We start from the raw sequence: 21,167 nt of genomic DNA on the forward strand, positions 1-21,167 counted from the left end.
ACAGAAGAATGAGAGGGGACCTCATAGAAATATTTAAAATGTTGAAAGGACTGGACAGAGTAGATGTGGCCAAGCTGTTTTCCTTGGTGGGTGAGTCCAGGACCAGAGGGCACAATCTTAGAATTAGAGGGTACTGGTTTAAAACAGATGAGGAGAAATTTCTTTAGCCAGAGGGTAGTGAATTTATGGAATTCCTTGCCACGTACAGCAGTGGAGGCCAGATCACTGGAGGCGTTTAAGGAGGAGATAGATAGATATCTAATTAGTCAAGGTATCAAGGGATATGGGGATAAGGCTGGAAATTGGGGTTAGAATAGTTCTTTTTCCTCTTTTCTTTGGAGCAGACTCGATGGGCCAAATGGCCCACTTCTGCTCCATTGTCTTGTGATTGTGTGATCATATTGCCGTTCCTTGATCTTCACTGGGTTCCCATCCTGAAACACCCAACTGTGGGAGCACCTTCCCCAGAAGGACCGCAACGATTCAAGGAGGGGGCTCCCCACCATCTTCTCGGGCAGCTAAGAATGGTTGGTAAATGCTGGTCTTGCCTAGGAATTAAGTAAAAGAAAACTACTTTCCTGTTGATGGTGGCAATCTAAAGATAAGATGTGCAGGCAGTAAGTTGTTGGTTTGAAAGCCAGCCTCTGCTTTGTCTACCAGAAATTCCTAGCTCTGCTTTTGAATTAAATATTGTGCATATGGGAAGTGTGACAAACTGTGTATCAATGCCAATGGAAATTAGGTCGGGCACAAAGTTTTAATTTGTCTAAGTCATCTAAGTAACAAGATTAAACTATAGCTATTATCTTACATAATGGCCAATTTGCACTCTCTCCCCTTCCATATCCCATGGGGTCTGGAACCCCTTGGGTTGGGTGACAGAAACACCACCCCTCACCTGTAAATGTGGTTCGGATTGTAAGCATTCTGGGTCTGTCTTAACAATGTAACATAAATCAGGCACAGGAAACCTCCCTAGCCAAAAAAACCACCAGGAACAGCGGTAGCATCCCAAATGGTGACTGGACCAAGCTCAGCGCAAGATGCTTAATAAACCTAATCTGCATTGATTGCTGCAAAGGTTTGATTATATCAATGGGCCCAAGTAATGGGAGCTTTATGTCTGTTATTATCGCTGCTGTATAGTTGCTTGGAGATCACATCCCGCACTATTGGAGCGAGCCCAAAATTAAAACTGACAGCAAGGGAGTAATTCTACATTGCTATGAGCAGCCTTGGAATCAACACCCTGCCCACAATACAATATCATTTATTTCCTCTTGTTACTCTTCATTACATCAAGAAACACACTAAGTTTACTTCTCCCAGAACAAGTCATATGCAGTACCAACAAATATCATATTGGTTGACAGATGAGGGTGCATATTCTTCGCTGCTAATATACCTTGTGAATGTTTGTCACAGAGAAAGGTTTGTTCCTTGTGCTAACATCCCAGAAAGGTGGTGATTTCAGCAGTGATCAGACTGCAAGGGAATCGTTATCACCATTTAATAACGTCGCTATAACTACCGTGTTTATTTAAAGTATATACTCGGTACTGGAGCACTGGGTGAAGCTAACCTATTTAATAAGAAAAACGGGATGCAGTGTAGAACGTGAACTTCCAAAGGGGTTCTGTCAAAAATAAAATTCCACCATAAACCCATTCCTTTTGACCCTCTATTTATAGTCTGCTGAGATGGCAGTGCTTGTACTGTAGAGTTACAGAGTAATACACCATGGAAGCAGGCCATTCAGCCCAACTTGTCCATTCTGACCAAGATGCCCATGTAAGTTGGTCCCACTTGCTTGCATTTGACCCATATCCCTCTAAACGTTTTCCTTTCCATGTATCTCCCCAAGTACCTTTTTTAAAAATTGTCATTGTACCCACCTCAACCACTTCCTCTGGCAGCTCATTCCATGTACTGACCACCCTCTGTGTGAAGAAGTTGCCCCTCTGGTCCCTTTTTTTTTAAATCTTTCCCCTCTCCTTAAGACTGTGTGCATTGACCCTATCTATGCCCCATCATGATTTTATACACTTCTATAAGGTCACTTCTCAGTTTCCTGCACTCCAAGGAAGAAAGTCCTAGCCTGCCCAAATTCTTCCTGTAACTCAGTCCCACGAGTCCTGATGATGTTCTCATAAATCTTCTTTGCACTCTTTCCAGCTTAATGACGTCTTTCCTACAACAGGGTGACCAAACCTGTACACGATACTCTGGGTGCAGTGTCACCAACATCTTATGCAACTTGTCAGTGCATTCCTAGACTTGGTTTCTGATTCAACATCTGGATGGTAGCACTCAAGAAACAACACACTTCTTTGCTCATTGTCAGAGATGGAAATAAGGGAATAAAATAAATCCCTTTTTTAAAAAATTAAATTAAATTTTACTTACAGCGTGGTACGAGGCCCTTCTGGCCCAACGAGTCCGCGCCGCCCATTTTAAACCCAAATTAACCTCCCCGTATGTCTTTGCAATGTGGGAGCCAACCGGAGCACCCAGAGGAAACCCATGCAGACACGGGAGAACGTACGTGCTCCTTACAGACAGCGACGGGAATCGAACCCTGATCGCTAGCGCTGTAAGAAATTAAAATTTCAAGTTCTGTTTTTGCCACACAGTGGATGATCCTAGGATGGAAGAAAGAATCTAGATGGACTTAACATGGGGTTTTCGAACTGTGAGTTGATATTTTTATCTTGGGATTGGGGGGAGAAAAAGAGCCCCTCTCCATTCCTCCTCGATGATTTAGAATATGAAAAATAAAATACTGCTCAGTAACTAAATAAATAAGTAAACCTCATGCTGAAACAACAAATCTTTCAGTGGGTGTCCATAGATTTATATGCAACACTTTCCCATACAATGTCTTGCAAGCCCCTTAACTTTAGAAAAAAGTTAGATGTAACGCTAATCTATTTACGCCTTGAAGAGTAAGGAGATGATATTTTGTCAGATTGCTGTTTCACTTGGCAAATAGAAAACAAATCATTAGGAACTGAATTTTTGTTGAATGTTACTGAGGAATCACCTTGGAAGAAATTTATCCTTGTGCAGTGAGGGAGCAGAGAAAGCTTAGGAGAGATTTAACAAGGATGCTCAAAATCGTGAAGCATTTTGCTAGAGTAAATGAGAAACTCCTTTCAGTGGCAGAAGGACATAAATCGGTTTATTACTGTCACATGCACTGAGGTACATTAAAAAAAAACTTTGTTTTGCATGCTGTTCGTACAGATCATTCATCACATCAGTACAAGGGAAACGCAATAACAGGATGCAGAATAAAGTGTTACAGTTACAGAGAAAGTGCAGGCAGACAATAAGGTGCAAGATCATGACGAGGTAGATTGTGAGGTCAAGAGTCCATCTTATTGTACAAGAGATCCATTCAATAGTCTTATAACAGCGGGACAGAATATTTCCTTGAGTCTGTTGGTACGTGCTTTCAGGCTTTTGTATCTTCTGCCTGATGGGAGGGGGGAGAAGAGAGAATGTCAGGGGTGGGAAGGGTCTTTGATTATGTTGGCTGCTTTACCGAGGCAGCGAGAAGTGTAGGCAGAGTCCATGGAGGGGAGGCTGGTTTCCGTGATGTGCTGGGCTGTGTCCACAACTCTGCAGTTCCTTGCAGTCTCAGGCAGAGCAGTTGCCACACCAAGCCGTGATGCATTCTATGGTGCATCTATAAAAATCGGTGAGGGTCAACAGGGATGTGCTGAATGTCTCCAGGCTTCTGAGGAAATACAGGTACTGGTGCACTTTCTAGACCATGGCATCTAAATGGTTGGACCAGGACAGGCTATTGGTGATGTTTACACCGCGGAACTTGAAGCTCTCAACCATCTCCACCTCAGCACCGTTGATGTAAACAGGAGCATGTGCCCCCCACCTCTTTCCCACCCCCCCCCCCCAAAAGAGTTTAGATATACCATCAAAGTACTTTCATCTTCACTCAATGAGCAAAGTTATTATTTTTGTCAAATTGCTTTTCCTCTGCTAAACAGTATAAAACAACAATCTAACAAGTAGAGAATGGCTGTTTAATGTTCCGTTGTCTTTGGATGCACACACCAAACAATGTAGCATGACTGGGTGTTGTTCACATTTCCAAACTTCAGACACTGATGTAAATGTGAAAGTGAGATGAGGAAAGTTTATTTTGACAGGGTGAGATGGAAGCAGGTTCAGCAGTAACTTTCAAGAGGAAACTCTAAACACTTGAGGGGAAAGTGGGCTGTGGAGACGGATCAAGGAATGGGACTAATTGGAGAGGCAGAGTCACTGTGGTCCAAACAGCCTCCTCTGTGATTGTTTTTCCTTGGAGCCAGTATTTTTTAAAACAGCCCTATACATAAATAATACAGATCCCATTTAGCATTGATTTCCATTTACTTCATGTTTAAGAGCTGTCACATTAGGATATCTGCCTTCTATCTTCTTCCCTTTAAGGAGAATGTGAATGATGCAGAGTTGAAACGAATTGCTCTCTGTGACATATGGAAAATATCCCACCTCTGAGGTAAATGTGCACATTTAGAATGTTGTGCCCTTCCTGGCTGATTAGATAATTCTTCTTCTGTTAATTTTACCACTAAATCACACACTTAGCCTGCTGATAGTGGAATTTGTATGGTTGGAGCTGTTTCAAATTCCTTGAGAGTAATTAGAGGTCAATGAAATTTGCAAGCAATTCGAGCTCCACATCAGAAGAACCTCTGGTGAAATACCTGTCAGTTTGCATTTCTTTTTTTTAAAAAGAGATTATACCATTTCTGTGAAGGGTTCTGACAGTGAATGTAAGGAGAAAATGATTCCACTGGCAAGAGGTCCCCAAGACTACAAATTCTAATTGCTATTAAGTAAACACGGATAAGGTTAATTGTTGCTGGCTGGAAGGATTTTGTAAAACTTGTTTAGCCCCAGTGGGAAACATATGATTTCTGTTCTGTAAGTATTCCTATGTACTCGATGCAACAAAATTTAACACTTAAAAATGCAGAGTACGATGAACCTGCATTAGGTATTGAAAACTTGTAGAATAGTAAAATGTCGTTCAGTTGTACAGGTTCTCCCTGGGTTACGAACACCCGTTGAGGTTAAGAAAGCAGTGTTGGAGCTACTAAAAAGCATTAGGATGGATATGTCCCCATGGTCGGGCAGGATATACCCCAGGTTACTATGGGAAGCGATTGCTGGAGCGTTAACGATGATCTTTGAGTCCTCCCTGGCCACAGGAGTGGTACCGGAGGATTGGAGGATGGTAAATGTTGTTCCTTTGTTCAAGAAAGGTATAAAGGAGAATCCCAGGAATTATAGACCAGTGAGTTTTGCATCAGTGGTGGGCAAACTGCTGGAGAGGATTCTTAAGAGCAGGATTTATGAGCTTTTGGAGAAGCATAGTCAGCACAGCTTTGTGAAGGGCAGGTCGTGCCTCACGAGCCTAATGGAGTTTTTTGAAGAAGTGAGAAGACAAATTGATGAAGGTAGTGCAGTAGATGTGGGGATGGATTTTAGCAAGGCATTTGACAAGGTTCCCCATGGTAGGCTCATTCAGAAAGTCATGAGACATGGAATCTGTGGAAAATTGGCTGTGTGGATTCAGAATTGGCTTGCCCACAGAAGACAGTGGGTGGTTGTAGAAGGGGAGTATTCGACCTGGAGGTTGGTCATTGGTGGGGTTCCGCAGGGACCTGTTCAGTTTCGGGGATCTGTTCAGGGTGGGTTGGTAAGTTTGCAAATGACACAAAGGTTGGTGGTGTAATAGATGATGAGGTAGGTTGCAACGGGATTTATACAGGATGCAGAGCTGGGTGGAGAAGTGGCAGGTGAAGTGATGCACTTTGGAAGAACAAACTTGAAGGTTAATGGCAGGATTCTTAGCAGTGTGGAGGAACAAAGAGATCTCGGGGTCCAAGTACATAGATCCCTCAAAGTTCCCACACAAGTGGCTAGGGCGATTAAGAAAGTGTATGGTGTGATGGCCTTCATTAGCTGGGGAATTGAGTTCAAGAGCCAAGAGGTAATGTTGCAGCTCTGTAAGACTCTGGTTAGACCACAATTGGAATATTGTGTTCAGTTCTGGTCGCCACATTATAGGAAGGATGTGGAAGCTTTGGAGAGGGTGCAGAGGAGATTTACCAGGATGCTACCTGTGTTGGAGAGCACATCTTGTGAGGAGAGGTTGATTGAATTAGGGCTGTTCTCTTTGGAGTGGCATAGGATGAGGGGAGACTTGATAGAGGTGTTTCAGATTATGAGAGGCGTAGACAGAGTGGATAGCCAGCATCTTTTCCCCAGGATGGCAATGGCCAATACTAGTGACCTGTTTAAGGTGTGTGGAGGAAAGTTCAGGGGAGACGTCAGAGGTAGGTTTTTTACACAGAGTGGTGGGTGCCTGGAATGCACTGCTGGGGCTGGTGGTAGGGGCCGATACGATAGGGTCATTTAAGAGACTCTTAGATAGGTACATGGACGAAAGAAAGCTAGAGGGTTATGGGAAGTGAAGTAGAGAGGGGGATAGGTAGAATGTGGATAAGGTTTATACAGGTCAGCACAACATAGTAGGCTGAAGGGTCCGTACTGTGCTGTACTGTTCGATATGTTGTTTATGGACATGCTGTACATACGAACTAGTGTTTGGGAGACCGGTGGGATGGATTCGCCGGCTGCTGCAGGGTCTGGGTCAAGCCAAGAGATCTGGGGGTGCTGAGCGGACTCGTTCACTGAGTCAGTGAGGCCGGCTGTTGGCCGCTCTTCCTGTGCCTGCCTGCTCCCCTGTTACTGTTCCTGTGACCCTCCCACGCACCGTCATTGTCCATTTCCAAACAGTTTGTGTCGTAACCTGGGCACTGGCTGTGTAACAAATTGAAATTAACAGTTCACTTGGTTCAGGGTGTATTCGAAATTGTGGAATGTGTTACATCCTCGTGGCATGAGGGTGTGGGGGGTGAAGGAGACTGGTGTTTGTGTACTGCCCTTGTAAGATCTCTTTATTAGTCACATGTACATCAAAACATACCGTGAAATGCATCTTTTGCGTGGTGTTCTGGGGGCAGCCTGTAAGTGTCGCCACGCTTCTGGCGCCAACATAGCATGCCCACAATTTCCTTTCTTTGGAATGTGGGAGGAAACCGGAGCACCCGGAGGAAACCCACGCAGACACGGGGAGAACGTAAAAACTCCTTACAGACAGCGGCCGGAACTGAACCCGGGTCGCTGGCGCTGTCATTGCGTTACGCTAACCACTACACTACTGTGCCTGCCCACAGAAATAGCACAAGCAATTACTTCAAAAAGTAACAGCTGATATGTGTTCAGTTTCTCAATCATTCACAGGATGTGGGCTCATTGGCAAGGGTACTGTGGACCGAAGAAGGTGGTAGTGAGCCAGTTTCTTAAACGTCTGTAAGTCTGTGTGAAAGCACAATGCTCTTGGGATTTTGACCCAGCAACAGTGTAGTTCCAAGTCTGACTGTCTGTGACTTGGCAGGGGAACCCTTGCCTGCTGTCTTTTGTCCTAGTCAGAGGTCAGGGATTTGGCAGGTGCTGTTGGAGTCGGTCAGATCGGTACCTACAGTGCATTTTTAGATGGCACACACTGAAGGAGGATGAGAGGAGATGTGATAGAGGTGTACAAGATAGATGGTGGACGGCCAGCGCCTCTTTACCAGGGCACCAATGTTCAATACAAGGGGCCATGGCTTTAAAGTAATGGGTGGGAAGTTCAAGGGAGATATCAGAGGAAGGTTTTTTACCCAGAAAGTGGTTGGGGCATGGAATGCGCTGCCTAGGGTGGTGGTGGAGGCAGGTACATTGGTCAAATTCAAGAGATTGCTAGATAAGTACATGGAGGAATTTAAAATAGAGGGATATGTGGGAGGAAGGGGTTAGATAGTCTTGGGTGAGGTTTAAAGGTCGGCATAACATGGTGGGCCGAAGGGCCTGTATCGTGCTGTACTATGAAGCCACGGTGTCCTGGTGGTATAGTGAGGGAAAGTTGGGATTGGTAGCCAGGGTGCCGATCAAACAGGCTGACTTGCTCTGGACGACACTGGACTGCCTGAATGGTATTGGACCTACAGCAGTTAGTGCTGCTGCCTCATGGGATTGACCCTGACCTCGGGCGTTGCCCCTGCAGAGTCTTCCCTGTGACCACGTGGGTTTCCCCTGGCTGCTCCGGCTGCCTCTCGTGGTGAGTCAATTGGCCACTGTAAATTAGCACGTAGGTTAATGGCAGAAGAGGAGTTGATGGGAATGTGAGGGAGAATAGGTTGTGGGGCTACAGGGAGATGAGAGGGGAATGGGGTTGTGTCCCTGGGAGCCTCCATTGATTCCATAGATCACATGGCAGTCTCCTGTGTGGTTTACTAAGGTAATTGTGTTCCAATGTGCCCGCAGCCTTTGACCTTCTAGATGGAAAGGTCACTGATTTGGCTGGTGACTTACTGCAGGGCAACTTGTAGGTGCTGTCCTGCAACCTGGTGTTGGAGAGAGTGTACGTACAGGCTGGAGGATAGGGATAAGGTGTGACTCAAACACTCCACCGATTTAAGCTGGTCTGTTGCTACATCCTTCACTTCCATGCAGTTCATCAACAGTTTCATGCTGTAAGACACTGTGATTCCTGCGTCTTCCTCACCTCTGACGTTAGGCTAACCAGTCAGTGATTCTCTCATTCTCTTTTTTTCTTACATACTGGGGTCACAGTTGCTACCTCCAACCCACAAGAACTATTCCAGAATCTGTAGAATTTTGGAATATGTATCCAATGTAGTCCCTTTCTCTTTCAGATCCTTGGGATTCATCCACCTTCACTTTCACTAACTTCTGTAGTATTAGTATTAGCAAATTTCCTTAAGTTCCTCGTTAACTTGCACTTATACAAGACGTCGGTGAGGCCACATTTGGAATATGTGTTCAGTTTTGGTCACCCCGCTATAGGAAAGATGCCATTAAGCTGCAAAGAGTGCAGAGGAGATTTACGAGGATGTTGCTGGGACTCGAGAGACTGAGTTACAGAGAGAGAGAGAGAGAGAGAGGTTGGGACTTTTTTCACTGGAGCGTAAGAGAATTAAGGGTGATCTTAGAGAGGTGTATAAAATCATGAGGGGCATAGCACTCAGTCTTTTTCCCAGGTTTGGGGAATCAAGAACTAGAGGGCATAGGTTTAAGGTGAGAGGGGAGAGATTTAATAGGAAACTCAGGAGCAACCTTTTCACCCAGAGGGTGGTCAGTATATGGAACAAGCTGCCAGAGGAAGTGGTTGAGGCTGGTACATGGATAGGAAAGGTTTAGAGGGCTATCTGGCAAATGGGACAAGGTTAGATGGGAATCTTGGTCAGCATGGAGCAATTGGGCCTGTTTCTATGCTGTATGACCCTTAGTTCTCTGGGATTTTTTTGTATCTTCTTTTGTAATAATAAATATTAAGTAGTTATTTAATCCCTCTGCCATTCCCTTATTTCCCATTATCAATTCTCCTGTACGTAGGGGACCTACATTTGCCCTTGCTAGTCATTTCCTTTTTACGTTTCACACCGGTTTACTCTTGCATTCCATCTTCCCTTCCTTTATTATTATTTTGTTCTCCCTTTGCAGAGTTTTAAAAGACTCGTAATCTTAGCCCTACAGCTGTCTCTTGCAACTTTACAAGTCTCATCCTTTAATATTCTGAGTGCAGTGGGATGTGTACCAGTCACTTGAATCACCACTCGTTTTAATAGCTTTTCTTAAATGTTTTATCAAGGTTTTCCATTTGACTTCTAGGATTCCATCTCGTGTGCCTCCATTTGCAGAATCAATGAGGAACAGCTTCACCCCTGACAGTTTTCATCCATTTATAATGAAAGGTGAAAATTCCAAGCCTGGAAACTACAACTCCACCCCCCCCCCCCCCCCCCCCCCCCCCCACCCACCTACATTGCGTGCGTGTCTGTAAAATGCTTCCCGCATCTTTTTCTGGCTCTTGGATCAGTCGCCCAACTTGACTCCCTGAACCACACAGACAGCTCCTCAATCAAACTGGTGCAAGCAGTTTCATCTGGTCTGTTTCTTGTGTTTACTTGCCAGGTAGATAAGGAGCTCAGGGGACAAGTGGATCTGTTCTGTGAAATGACTGGCTTTTTACCTCATCATATGGATGGACATCAGCATGTCCATGTTTTACCAGGTAAGAACCAATAGAACTTGCATGATCTCTTTTTATTTCTAAAACGGATTTAACACTATGTAAGGGATACAGTCATTCCTCTCCTGAGCTTCACACTGCCATTCATTTGAGAATTTCTTATTTGCCAAGGAGAAAACATCATGAATCACTAAGTTCCACACTGGCTTCATATGCAGTGTGGGCAAGGAGGAGAGGGCAATGATATGAAGGGATAAATGTCCCCATACTCCCAACAATTGCTGGAAGTGGCCATTGCAAGTAGATATGGTGGTAAAGAAGGCATGCTTAGCTTCATTGGTCGGGACATTGAGTACAAGAGTAAGGAAGTCATGTTGCAGCTCTGTAAGACTTTGGCACCATTACAAGAAGGATGTGGAGGCTTTGGAAAGAAGGTGGTTTACCAGGATACTTCCTGGATTAGAGGGTGTGAGCTATAAGGAGAGGTTGGACGAACTTAGGTTGTTTTCTCTGGAGTGATAGAGGCTGAGGGGAGACCTGATAGAAGTTTGTAAAAACTGAGAGGCATAGATAGGGTAGATAGTCAGAGACTTTTTTTTCCCAGGGTAGAAATATCAAATACTAGAGATTTTAAGGTGAGAGGGATATGTGAGGCAAGTATTTTATTTTACACAGTAGGTGCCTGGAACAGGCTACCAGAGGTAGTGGTGGAAGTAAATGCGATAGTGGCATTTAAAAGGCTTTTAGACAGACACATGAACATGCAGGGAATGGAGGGATGTGGATCACGTGCAGGCAGAAGAGATTTAGTTTAATTCGGCATCATGTTCAGCACAGACATTGTGGGCCGAAGGGCCTGTTCCTGTACTGTTCTATGTTATTTGCATTTCTGCAATATTCTGAGATTTTCTTTAAAGCTAAATTCACATTTTAAGCTCTTTTAGAATTTGGTTCTTCCTGTATATTTTTTTTCCTTGCACACCTAAGAAACCCAGAACTCATTAAGAAATGGGGAAACTGTTTAGGGTCCTTCCCTAAACCTCACTGCTGCTCATTAACAACTAACTAATGACCATTTCCACAGGAGCCAACAATGGTCACCTTCAGAGAAGCTTGCTGTTCAACGAAATATGCAAGCAACAAAAATGCAGCAAGTCCTGTACAATACGTGCCTTTCGAAGTAGGGTTACTCTCCCCTGTTAAAGAATGCAGTGTTGTTAGACTGGTTATCAATTTAATCAAAGGCATGAATCTGATCTGCAAACAGTTGAAGTCAAACACATGGTCATTGGACTCATTAATGAGCTGCTCACCTTGTGTGAGTCAACATGGTGATGAGCTTTATAAGGAGGTGGCCACAGGAGTAGGGTGTTGCCTACTTGAAAGGGTTGGTCAAGGTGAGACAGTTATAGAGTCATACAGCATGGAAACAGGACTCTCGCAGCACTTCCCTATGCAATCGTGGGAGATGCCCTTTCACCTCTTCCCTTCCTACTATCCAGGTACCCAGATAGGTGAAACAGCAATTCACTCGGACTTCTTTCACTTTACTCCATTTGGTGGTCGTGGGATCTCCTCCACAATGGAGAAGCAGATATAGGGTGAATGCTTTGCAGAAGCATTTAGTCTGCATGAGTGACCCTGAGCTCCAGTCTCCTGTCGCATTGATTCTCTGTCCCACTCTCAATCTGACCTTGGTCTTTGCCGTCCTTTGTTCCTCCAACTGTGCCCTTCTGCTCGAGAAACTACACCTTGTCTGTTGTCTGGGTGCGTTACAGTTCTAGAATTAACAATCAGATTCAGGTTTATTATCACTGTCCTATTTGTTGTTTTGCGGCAGCAGTACAGTGCAAAGACATTTTTAAAAAAATTACAAGATAAGTAAATAGTGCCCAAAAAAAAGGAACAGTGAGGTAATGTTCATGGACCGTTCAGAATTCTGATGGCAGAGGGGAAGAAGCTGCTCCTGAACCATTGAGTGTGGGTCTTCAGGCTCCTGCACCTCCTCCCTGATGGTAGTAACGAGAAGAGGGCATGTCCCGGATGGTGAGGGTCCTTAGTGATGGATGCCGCCTTCTTGAGGTATCGCCTCTTGAAGATGTCCTTGATGGTGGGGAGGGTTGTGCCTGTGATGGAGCTGGCTGAGTCTACAACCCTCTGCAGCCCCTTGCGATCCTGTGCATTGGATCCTCCATACCAGGAGGTGATGCAACCAGTCAGAATGCTCTCCACCATACATCTGTAGAAATTTGCAAGTGTCTTTGAGGAGATTTGGTATATCACCAAACTCCTGATGAAGCAGAGCCCCTTCTAGGGCACATAATGGCTCTTGAATGTGGATAGGAAAACTGTCACCAGCTCTCATCCTCGGGATAACTGATGTGGCATACAAGTCCTGTTTGAAAGTTCAGCAGTATTTAGAGAGAACTTCATGCCAAAAAAAGTTCAATTAAATGTACCTGATTAGAGACTGACATACCAAAATTATATGTTGAATAAAGTTAACAAGGCACCATTGTATTTTCTGGACTACAGGTATTCGAGATGTATTTGCCCAAGTGCTTTCAGATTATGGCATTGTGTACACTCGCGTTCCTGTGGAGCCGGGCCTACGCTGCTGTGATCGGATAGGACAGCAGCTAATGGACTTTTACCTGCAGGTTGAAAAGGATGCATTCAATTCGATAGATGTATTCCAGAGACATGGAATTAGGTAAGTGATGAGAATCCACCTGGTCACATTATGGAGACAGATCCATCACCAGGTTAGGATAATTGGCCACCCATCTGCTGCTCTCTCTGCAATCAGAGTTATCTCTGCTTCCCTTCCTGTTAATTTATGAAATAGACCCATTTATCCAATGTTGTTGGGGGGAAAAAAACAAATGCAGCATTTTATCCCAAAACAGCGGGGATACACAACAGGTCGGGCAGCATCTGTGAAGGGAGTTAAAATTTCAGGTCGGTGAAAGGTCTTCAACCTGAAACATTAACTCTCTCTCTCTGCAGATGCTGCCTGACCTGTGAGTATCTCCATCATTTTCTGATCTTTTTAATTCCGGCATCTGCAATTGTTGTCATCCAGTCACCGTGGAAGCTTTCTTTAAAATCTTCACCCAACTTCTTGTCCTCTTCTTTGCTGTTTTCTGCCCCATAACTGATTCACTTTCAACTAGTGGTGGATCCTGCACCTTTTATCTAGGAACCACAGGGAGAGAGAAAATCTCAACCCTTCACATGCACTCTGCCACTCAGTAAATCATGACTGATCGATATCTTAAGATTGGATGCCTTTGGTGTTCATATCTAGCACACGATCAATCTGAATTTTCAATTGATCCAAGTAGCAATGGTTTTGGTGCTGAAGTGGCTCTCTGCAAGTAATTCATGGCAAACCAGCACTGAGATTCAGTTTTGATCAACATGCCATTGGTATATTTCTCCCTGAAAGCTCAGTCTATGTCCAAAACTCCAAAGCGTTGCTGAGATTTCACTTCCACAGCCCCTCTGTTAGAAGTGATGTGTCTGCCACAGTGGCTGTGTTACCAGATTGGAATACATGAGGTCTGGACGCTTGATCCAGAGGCACAGGTTCATATTCCATCAGGACAAATGGGTAAAGTCATGCAATTAAATAAATGGAATTAAAAAGCTAACAGAAGCACCATTGAACTACTGGATTGTAGAAAAACCCAGATGGACCACTAACGTGCTTAAGGGAAGGAAATTTGCCATCTTTGCCCAATCCGGCCAATATGTGACTATGGACCCACCAACATCCTTAGCTGCCTTTAAGCCAATCTAATAGTGCTTCATGGCCAATTATTTATATTACTATGTAGTCCGTTATATTACAGGAAGTATGACAGTCAATTTAAACTTTGCAAGGTCCCACAAAGAGCCACGGTGCTGCCAACTGGACAATTGGGTAGTGAAATAAAAACGCAACGTGCTGGGAAAATTCAGAACAGATGAAGGGTCTTTGACCTGAAGAATTAACTGTTTCTGTTTCCACAGATACTACCTGACCTGCTGAGTGTTTCCAGCATTGTTTTTGTTTTGGATTTCCAGCAGCTGCAGTTGTTTTTTGACTTTTCATTCAGTTTAATGTTGTTGATTTATGGACGTTGGGCAGGACACTGGAGATAACTTCTCTATTCTCCAACATAGTGTCCTGGGAACTTTCTTATTTCCATTGGAGACAAGGGCTCAGCTTAACATCTCGTACAAAGCAAGCACCTGTGTCAGACAGCATTCCCTCAGGACTGCACAGAGCTGCCAGCCTGGAGATTTATGCCCATGTTTCTAGAGTGGGTCTTGAAGTTGGATTGCACGTAGCTCCGCTCTAATGCAGTGTAGACCAGATGCTTGGCACACAAATATAAACCATGAAGCTAAGCAGCTTGCTGAGCCATTTCAGAAGGAAGTTAAAAGTCAATGACTTTATGGGTGTGGGGCCACAACTGGATAAGGGTGGCCAATAGGACACGAGTGAACCAGACAGGCTTTTACAGACACATTCCCCATTGCTGGTGCTAGCTTTATATTTGAGATTTATTTAATTAGATTCTCCATTTGCTTTGGTTGGATCATGGCTTTGGCACAATGGTGCAGCCAACCAGTAACTTTATCATTGTACCCAACCTTGTTTTGTTTTTAACAACAATGCCTGAGCATGGTTCCAATTTTTTTTTTCTAGCAGTTCCAAGATTTTGCTTATCTTGTGATGAAAAATTCTTTGCCAGTTCCCTAGAGATCAAAGAGCACTACACGAAGATACAATAACATAGGGGTGACACTGGGAGAGGGTGGGCTGCTGCTATCAAGAGGTGTGTTCAGTGCAATCACAGCCACTAGGAAAATTGTCAACCTGAGTAAAAAGCTAGTATTAATATCAGTGACTGTGAAACTTGAATATTATTGTAAACCTCCAAGTGGTTCATTGTTTTTAGTGAACTAAGTCTACTACCTAACCTGGTCTTGGTTAAGTTTGACTCCCAACCCTCAGCAATGTAATCAGTCAGCTATGCATGGAGTGAGCACCATTCTAACATTTCAGTGCACACAGAAACTGATGGGCAATGGGGCAGAAGATGTGAAGGGAATAAACATCAATGTGAGAGAAATGTTAAGGTTAGTACTTGATCCTCTAACTTGCCACCACGTTGGAGTCCAGGATACAGCAGGCTAACTGTGGAGGCCAAGTCATTGGGTGTATTTAAAGTGAGGTTAATGGGTTCTTGACTTGTAAGGGTGTCAAAGGTTACGGGGAGAAGGCAGGATGGGGTTGAAGGGGAAAAATAAATCAGCCATGATCGAATGGCGGAGCTGAATGGCCTAATTCTGCTCCTATGTCTTGTGGTCTAAAATTGATCTGCCACATCTGGGCAGGTGGCAGTTCAGGGTTGGCAACCATTCCAATGAGATTTGGATCTGATGCCTGATTGTGTGCTGTTTAATATTGATTTAAACAGAGCAGGAGATTTTCCCTGTTCATCATTTAGTATGGGTGTAGCTATTATAGATGCTTTATAACATACATCCTTATTTTATCTTCATTTAATAGTTAACTACATCTGTACAGATATTTAAGCCTATTTTTAAAACCAGTATTCTACAAAAATGGCTAGACGTAACTATCACTGCACCAAATATCTTGCACGTACAGGGCGTAACTGTTTAAACAGAAGCTCCTTCCTTCAGTGTGAAATATTGTAGGTTATGTTTTCAGAGGATAACTGCTCCATTCACAGAGGCAGGGTTGAAATCCCAATTATGAACCTGACAAAAAGCAGCAGCTTAATAAAGCAAGCACTGGGATTCATTTCTAGACAAATAGAACCGAAAAGCAGAGAATGTCTGTTTAATGCATAGAAGCTTGGAACAGAGTACAGTGCTACTTTTCAAACTGTAAAGGATGGTGACCCCAGAGAAGATGCAGAAGTTGTTAGACCACCACCAGAACTAGGAGGTTCTAGCTGTCAGCAAAGACCAGCCTGAGTTCCTTTTTCTCTCGAAGAAGAGATCAAGAGATGATCTGAGAGGGAGCCTGGAGATTATGAAAGTACTTTATAGGCCAGAAATGGAGGAAAAGATTCCAATTGCAGAGACCAGAATGATAGACCATAAATGCAAAATGGTTACTAATAAATCCAGTAGTTAATTATGTCACCAATTGACACCATGCATCAGGCTTTGGAATGGAATACTTCAGCTGCGTCTGTAGGATAGATGCAATCTGTGGAGATGGTAAACCCCTCTTATTTCTGCAAGTTCTACCCTTTTCAAAACTGTATATCAATAGACACCGACTGTGCTTTGAACTCCATTTTATCTTAACGATGGCTGCTTTTATTCCCACCCATCAGGTGGCCCGATATCTACATTGGCCTGACAACAATGGGGAAGAATATGTCAGTGTCCAATATTCAGACAACCATAGAGAATGCCATAGCAACAAGAAAGGTGAAGCAGCATCATTTGTTGGAAGTTTTTCCTGCAGATGCCCAAAGACAAGATGGTACAATATTGACAATGGAATTAATGGTCCATCCTGGGTATTCCAGCTTTCCCGAGGAAGGAGGCTGCGGTGAAGGGCCAGACGAGTTCTCGCTGTCTGCAGACCGGTTTCATGAACTGGAAACCCTCAAGGCACCAAAGCTACTAAAATATTATGAACAGAGAAATATACAGTTGTGTGCTTTTAAAGACTTGTAAATGAAAATAGAAGTATTGTTTCCCAACTCCTGAGGCTGGTGGAGGGAGGAGGGAAAAGGGCTGAGATTTTGGAGGGTACTACAAGGTGCGATAATTGCCAGAGGTCCCTGCAAAGCAATTTCCATCTGATGCAGCGGAATAGGTCATCAGAAGGAAAATGAAAATAATCCAATGTTTCTCGGGAAAGGCAGCAAAATGCAGGATTTTTTTTAGGAGTTTAACTACACTTCCAGTATTTATTTAATTCTGGTCCCACTTTTTTTTAACAATTACTTAAAGAATTATTTCGGTGATTTGTTTTACTTTTTATAGGAAGCAAAAATTAGATTCACAAGACTCTGCAGGGTACTTCAAGCTTTCCGTCCACAGAATCACAAAAATCATGTAACGAGATAGGCAAAAACCAACCCGTGCAGGGAAAAAAAAATTTGTACTTGGTTGATAACTTTCAATATTTCTATAGGGGAAATTATATGATAACATTGTGCAATAACCTGTTCAAATTCGGTATGAAGGCAAGAGAAATAGTTAGTTAATTGTTTTAAAAAATCCTCTGGTCATTATTTAAGAGCTTGGTTATAAATCAAATTACTCAGCTGACTGTTTACACTTGTGTATGGTGTAGTATCTCTCAGGTTTCTTGATGCAAAGTACTGTAGTGTAATCCTAGAAGTTTCCTACTTGCAGAATAACATTCTTAAAGGACTTGAACTTGAAACACTTCTACAGCACAGGCAGTGGCCATTTGGTTCATTGTGCCTGTGCCAGCTCTTTCAGAAAGCTCTCTGATTAGTTCCACTCCATCTGCACCCATATTCCTTGCAGGTATTTATGGAATTCCTTTTGAAAAGTTCCTATTGAATCTGCTCTCACCACCCTTTGCACACTGTAAGATTTCAGAAAGAGGAATGGGATAAATGAACAGTTAGTCTAAGTTTTATGGTGATGATAACTGTTCGGTTAACACTAGGAACAATGACACGGCATCTTCTACAGCTGTCTTAGCAGGGAAAGTATATGAATTCTAGATTACGACACCATGCTGTTCTGATCTCACTCCTGGAATTTTCTGCCAAACACACTTTAATGTGTGTCTTCTGGTTACATACCCTTGTACCACTGGAAGAGATTCCTCTTTAATTCAATTAAAATGCTTCATGACTGAGAGTCTCCCCTCAACTTTCTCTGCTCTCTAAACATCCAGCTATATATATATCTAAGATATATGAAGGCAGAAATTCATCCATGATTGCTTGTGCTAAACATACAGCTTGCCCATAAAATATCACTAAACACCAAGTTTGTTTGAGGTACAGTCATGGTCACATTGAAGCAAGCATGTTACCCACAGTGAATTGCACAAACTCCAGGGAGATGACTGCCAAGAAAGTCTGTTTTATCATGTTGATAGAGGGCTGTTGTCCAGGACTGAGGATAGTACCCTTGCTTTGAAATAGTACACTTTTGCAACTGACCTGAAGCAGAGAAATGCCTCAGTTTAATGCCTTGCCTCCAGTTAACATCCCTCAATATTGCCCTGGCAACATTAGCCCCAAACCCATGAACCTCTGACAGAGATGGGTGTGCACTGAACAAGCTGCAACTGACACCTTAAATAAATTCTTGAAACACTACTCTTCTGCTGAGTGCAGGGTTATTTCAAAATTGAAGAGAACTACAAAGTACCTTGGGTCTGCAAGGCTGTTGATTTACTTATTTTAATTCAATGTTATATGTAGAAATATATTTAAATATTAATTTACATAATATTTAGCTATAAAACAATGGAAGATTGAATGTGTCATATGAAGTTTGGGAAAATGCAAATGTATTAATAAAATTGGCAAATAAAATGCTATTATTTGTTATTCTAATGATGTATTTAATCCATTGAGGTGTGTAAACTGGAAAATACTGGGGAGGGAAAAAAGTGTAATGTGAACATATAAACTGCAGATATTTTCATGCTTGTGATTTCCTCAATTGCATTTAAACTTGTCCCTTTCACTGGAAGCAGCCACATCCCCCAATACAAGCAAAGTTGTCAAGGGAGGGCAGGCATGCATGCATTTTTCAGATTGCATGGCAAATTAAATTTTAATAGCTGTTGTTCATTTAGAATAAGCAACACTGGATTCAGTGCAAATATTAAACATTGCACAACATTCATTGTCCTTGCAGATGTTGGGATAACATTAATTTCTTGGAAACCAAAATCATACCTGTTATAAAACTGCAGGGAAATGATTTAAGTTTGTTCATATATAATGACAGACACACATCTGAAATGTAATATCTTTGCTCCTACCAGTGTTAACCGGATCCGGTTTCATTTATGACTTGCATTTGCTGCAGTTTTTCGCCCTCCCCTCAAGAAAGTGTGCCTGACTCCACCTACACTTGTTTAATAAAGTGCCATCTGGTGGTGCTGTTAGGTGTTGCAACTGCACACAAGTACATGCAAAATGAAGTAGCCTAAAGTCAATTCTAGCTGTAGTTTCAAACTACTGCTAATAAAGACCGATATAGAAAGCACTCTGCATGACCATGTTAAGTTATACAATCTCAGGACAAGTGGTCAGTCAGAAGATTGGCATAAGGAATAAAAGGGATTTGAATTATTGAATTTCTCTATTCCAGAGAGCTGTGGATGCTGAGTCATTAAATATAGTCAGGCTAAAGTCCATACAGACTAAAAATCTATGGTTAAGCGGGTAAGACAAGAAAGTACTGGATTCACATCTGGACAGATTGAGTCTTCAACTGCTCACTGATAGTTCAAAAGATCATTTCCCCTTTCCCACAGAGCCACTGAGTTGGTCATAACTCTACACAGCAACACAAACTAAGTCAATTTACTATGAAAATAGCATTTCTGGGGGAAAAAAAAGTGAAAAGTTGAGTAGAGTCATAGAATTGTACAGCACAGAAACAGGCCCTTTGGCCCAACTCATCCATGCCAACCAAGTTCACCACTTTAGTTAGTCCCATTTGCCTGTATTTAGCACACATCCCTCTAAACTTTTCCTACCCATGTACCTGTCCAGATGTCTTTCAAATGTCATAATTGTACCCACTTCTACAACTTCCTCTGGCAGCTCGTTCCAGATACCCACCACCCCAGGTGTTTAAAAAGTTGCCCGAGATCCCTTTTAAATCTTTCCCCTCACCTTAAACCTATGTCCTCTAGTTTTAACTCTCCTACCCTGGGAAAAGGCCTCTGACCATCCACCTTATCTATGACCCTCATGGTTTTATAAACCTCTACAAGGTCACCCCTCAGCCTCCTATGCTCCAGGGAAAAACTTCCCAGTCTCTCCTTATACCTCAAGCCCCCCTGTCCCACTAACATCTCCGTGAATCTTTTCTGCATGCTTTCCAGCTTAACGACATCGTTCCTCTACGCAGGCGACCAGAACTGCACACAGTATTCCAAGTGTGGTCTCACCAACGTCTTGTATGGCTGTAACATTATGGCCCAACTCTTGTACTCAGGGATTTATACAGGAAGTACAATTAAATATTGATGTACATAAAATTAATCTACCACTAACAGTGTGGTTACCAAGCTTGATTGACAGAATATTTACCCAATCATCTCCAGTTTGGCTGGTGACAAAATGTTATTGCAGAAGGTGTAAGTAGCACAGAAGATTCTTAAGTAACATTCAACACAACTAGGCTTTCTAGTAGGGTGCACTGGCATGCACAGAGGCCAGGATTTGTTATCTACTCTTCAGCCAAAGGGCTGAGAGATTACCTTAACATTACAATGGCTGCCTTCCACTAGAGAGGTTTCCCACTGCAATCAACTTGGGTTTGTGTGACTTAGTATTACTCTAAGTGGTATCTTTACCAACTGACCAAGAGAGAAGCCAAATTGAGTTAATACAGACAGCTGCAATTACTGAAAATAACACAGGAACAATGGTGAGAGGTGATCATGCAGAGAACTCAGTCTAATAAACTTGGAAAAAAATAAGCTAGTATTTTGCACACTTTATCCTGGTCAAGCATATGGTGAGAACAAATCCTATTTCCCAGATATAATCTGCACTCAGTCATCAAGATTTCGTAACAGAAACAACCTACTGGAAGCATTCAGCAGGTCAGGCAGCACTGTTGAGGAGAGAAATAGTCAACGTTTCGAATTAAGAACATCTCATGTGTCTTCGATTCCTGTGTTCCTTTTGTTTCAGATTTGCAGCATCTGCAGCTTTTGAACGGATTGGTGCAGCAGCTAGTCCTGTTGTCTCATAGCTCCAGGGATCTGGGTTAGATCTGGATCTCTGGAATTTGCATATTTTTACCCGTG

The 21,167-nt window shown here is 43.0% G+C and overlaps 1 protein-coding gene across 1 annotated transcript in view; it reads left to right on the forward strand.

The window, feature by feature from the left end:
• ydjc (YdjC chitooligosaccharide deacetylase homolog) overlaps positions 1–18,724 on the forward strand; it is a 38,367-nt gene extending 19,643 nt beyond the window's left edge. Inside the window, exons 4-6 of the mRNA XM_052032275.1 lie at positions 10,078–10,177; positions 12,671–12,848; positions 16,504–18,724. Of these exons, the coding sequence (XP_051888235.1) occupies positions 10,078–10,177; positions 12,671–12,848; positions 16,504–16,852 (627 nt within the window). The 3' untranslated portion in view covers positions 16,853–18,724. The remainder of the gene's footprint in view (positions 1–10,077; positions 10,178–12,670; positions 12,849–16,503) is intronic.
• The last annotated feature ends 2,443 nt before the right edge of the window (positions 18,725–21,167 follow it).

Source organism: Pristis pectinata, chromosome 17 (assembly GCF_009764475.1).
Source record: "Pristis pectinata isolate sPriPec2 chromosome 17, sPriPec2.1.pri, whole genome shotgun sequence".
Classification (NCBI taxonomy): domain Eukaryota; kingdom Metazoa; phylum Chordata; class Chondrichthyes; order Rhinopristiformes; family Pristidae; genus Pristis; species Pristis pectinata.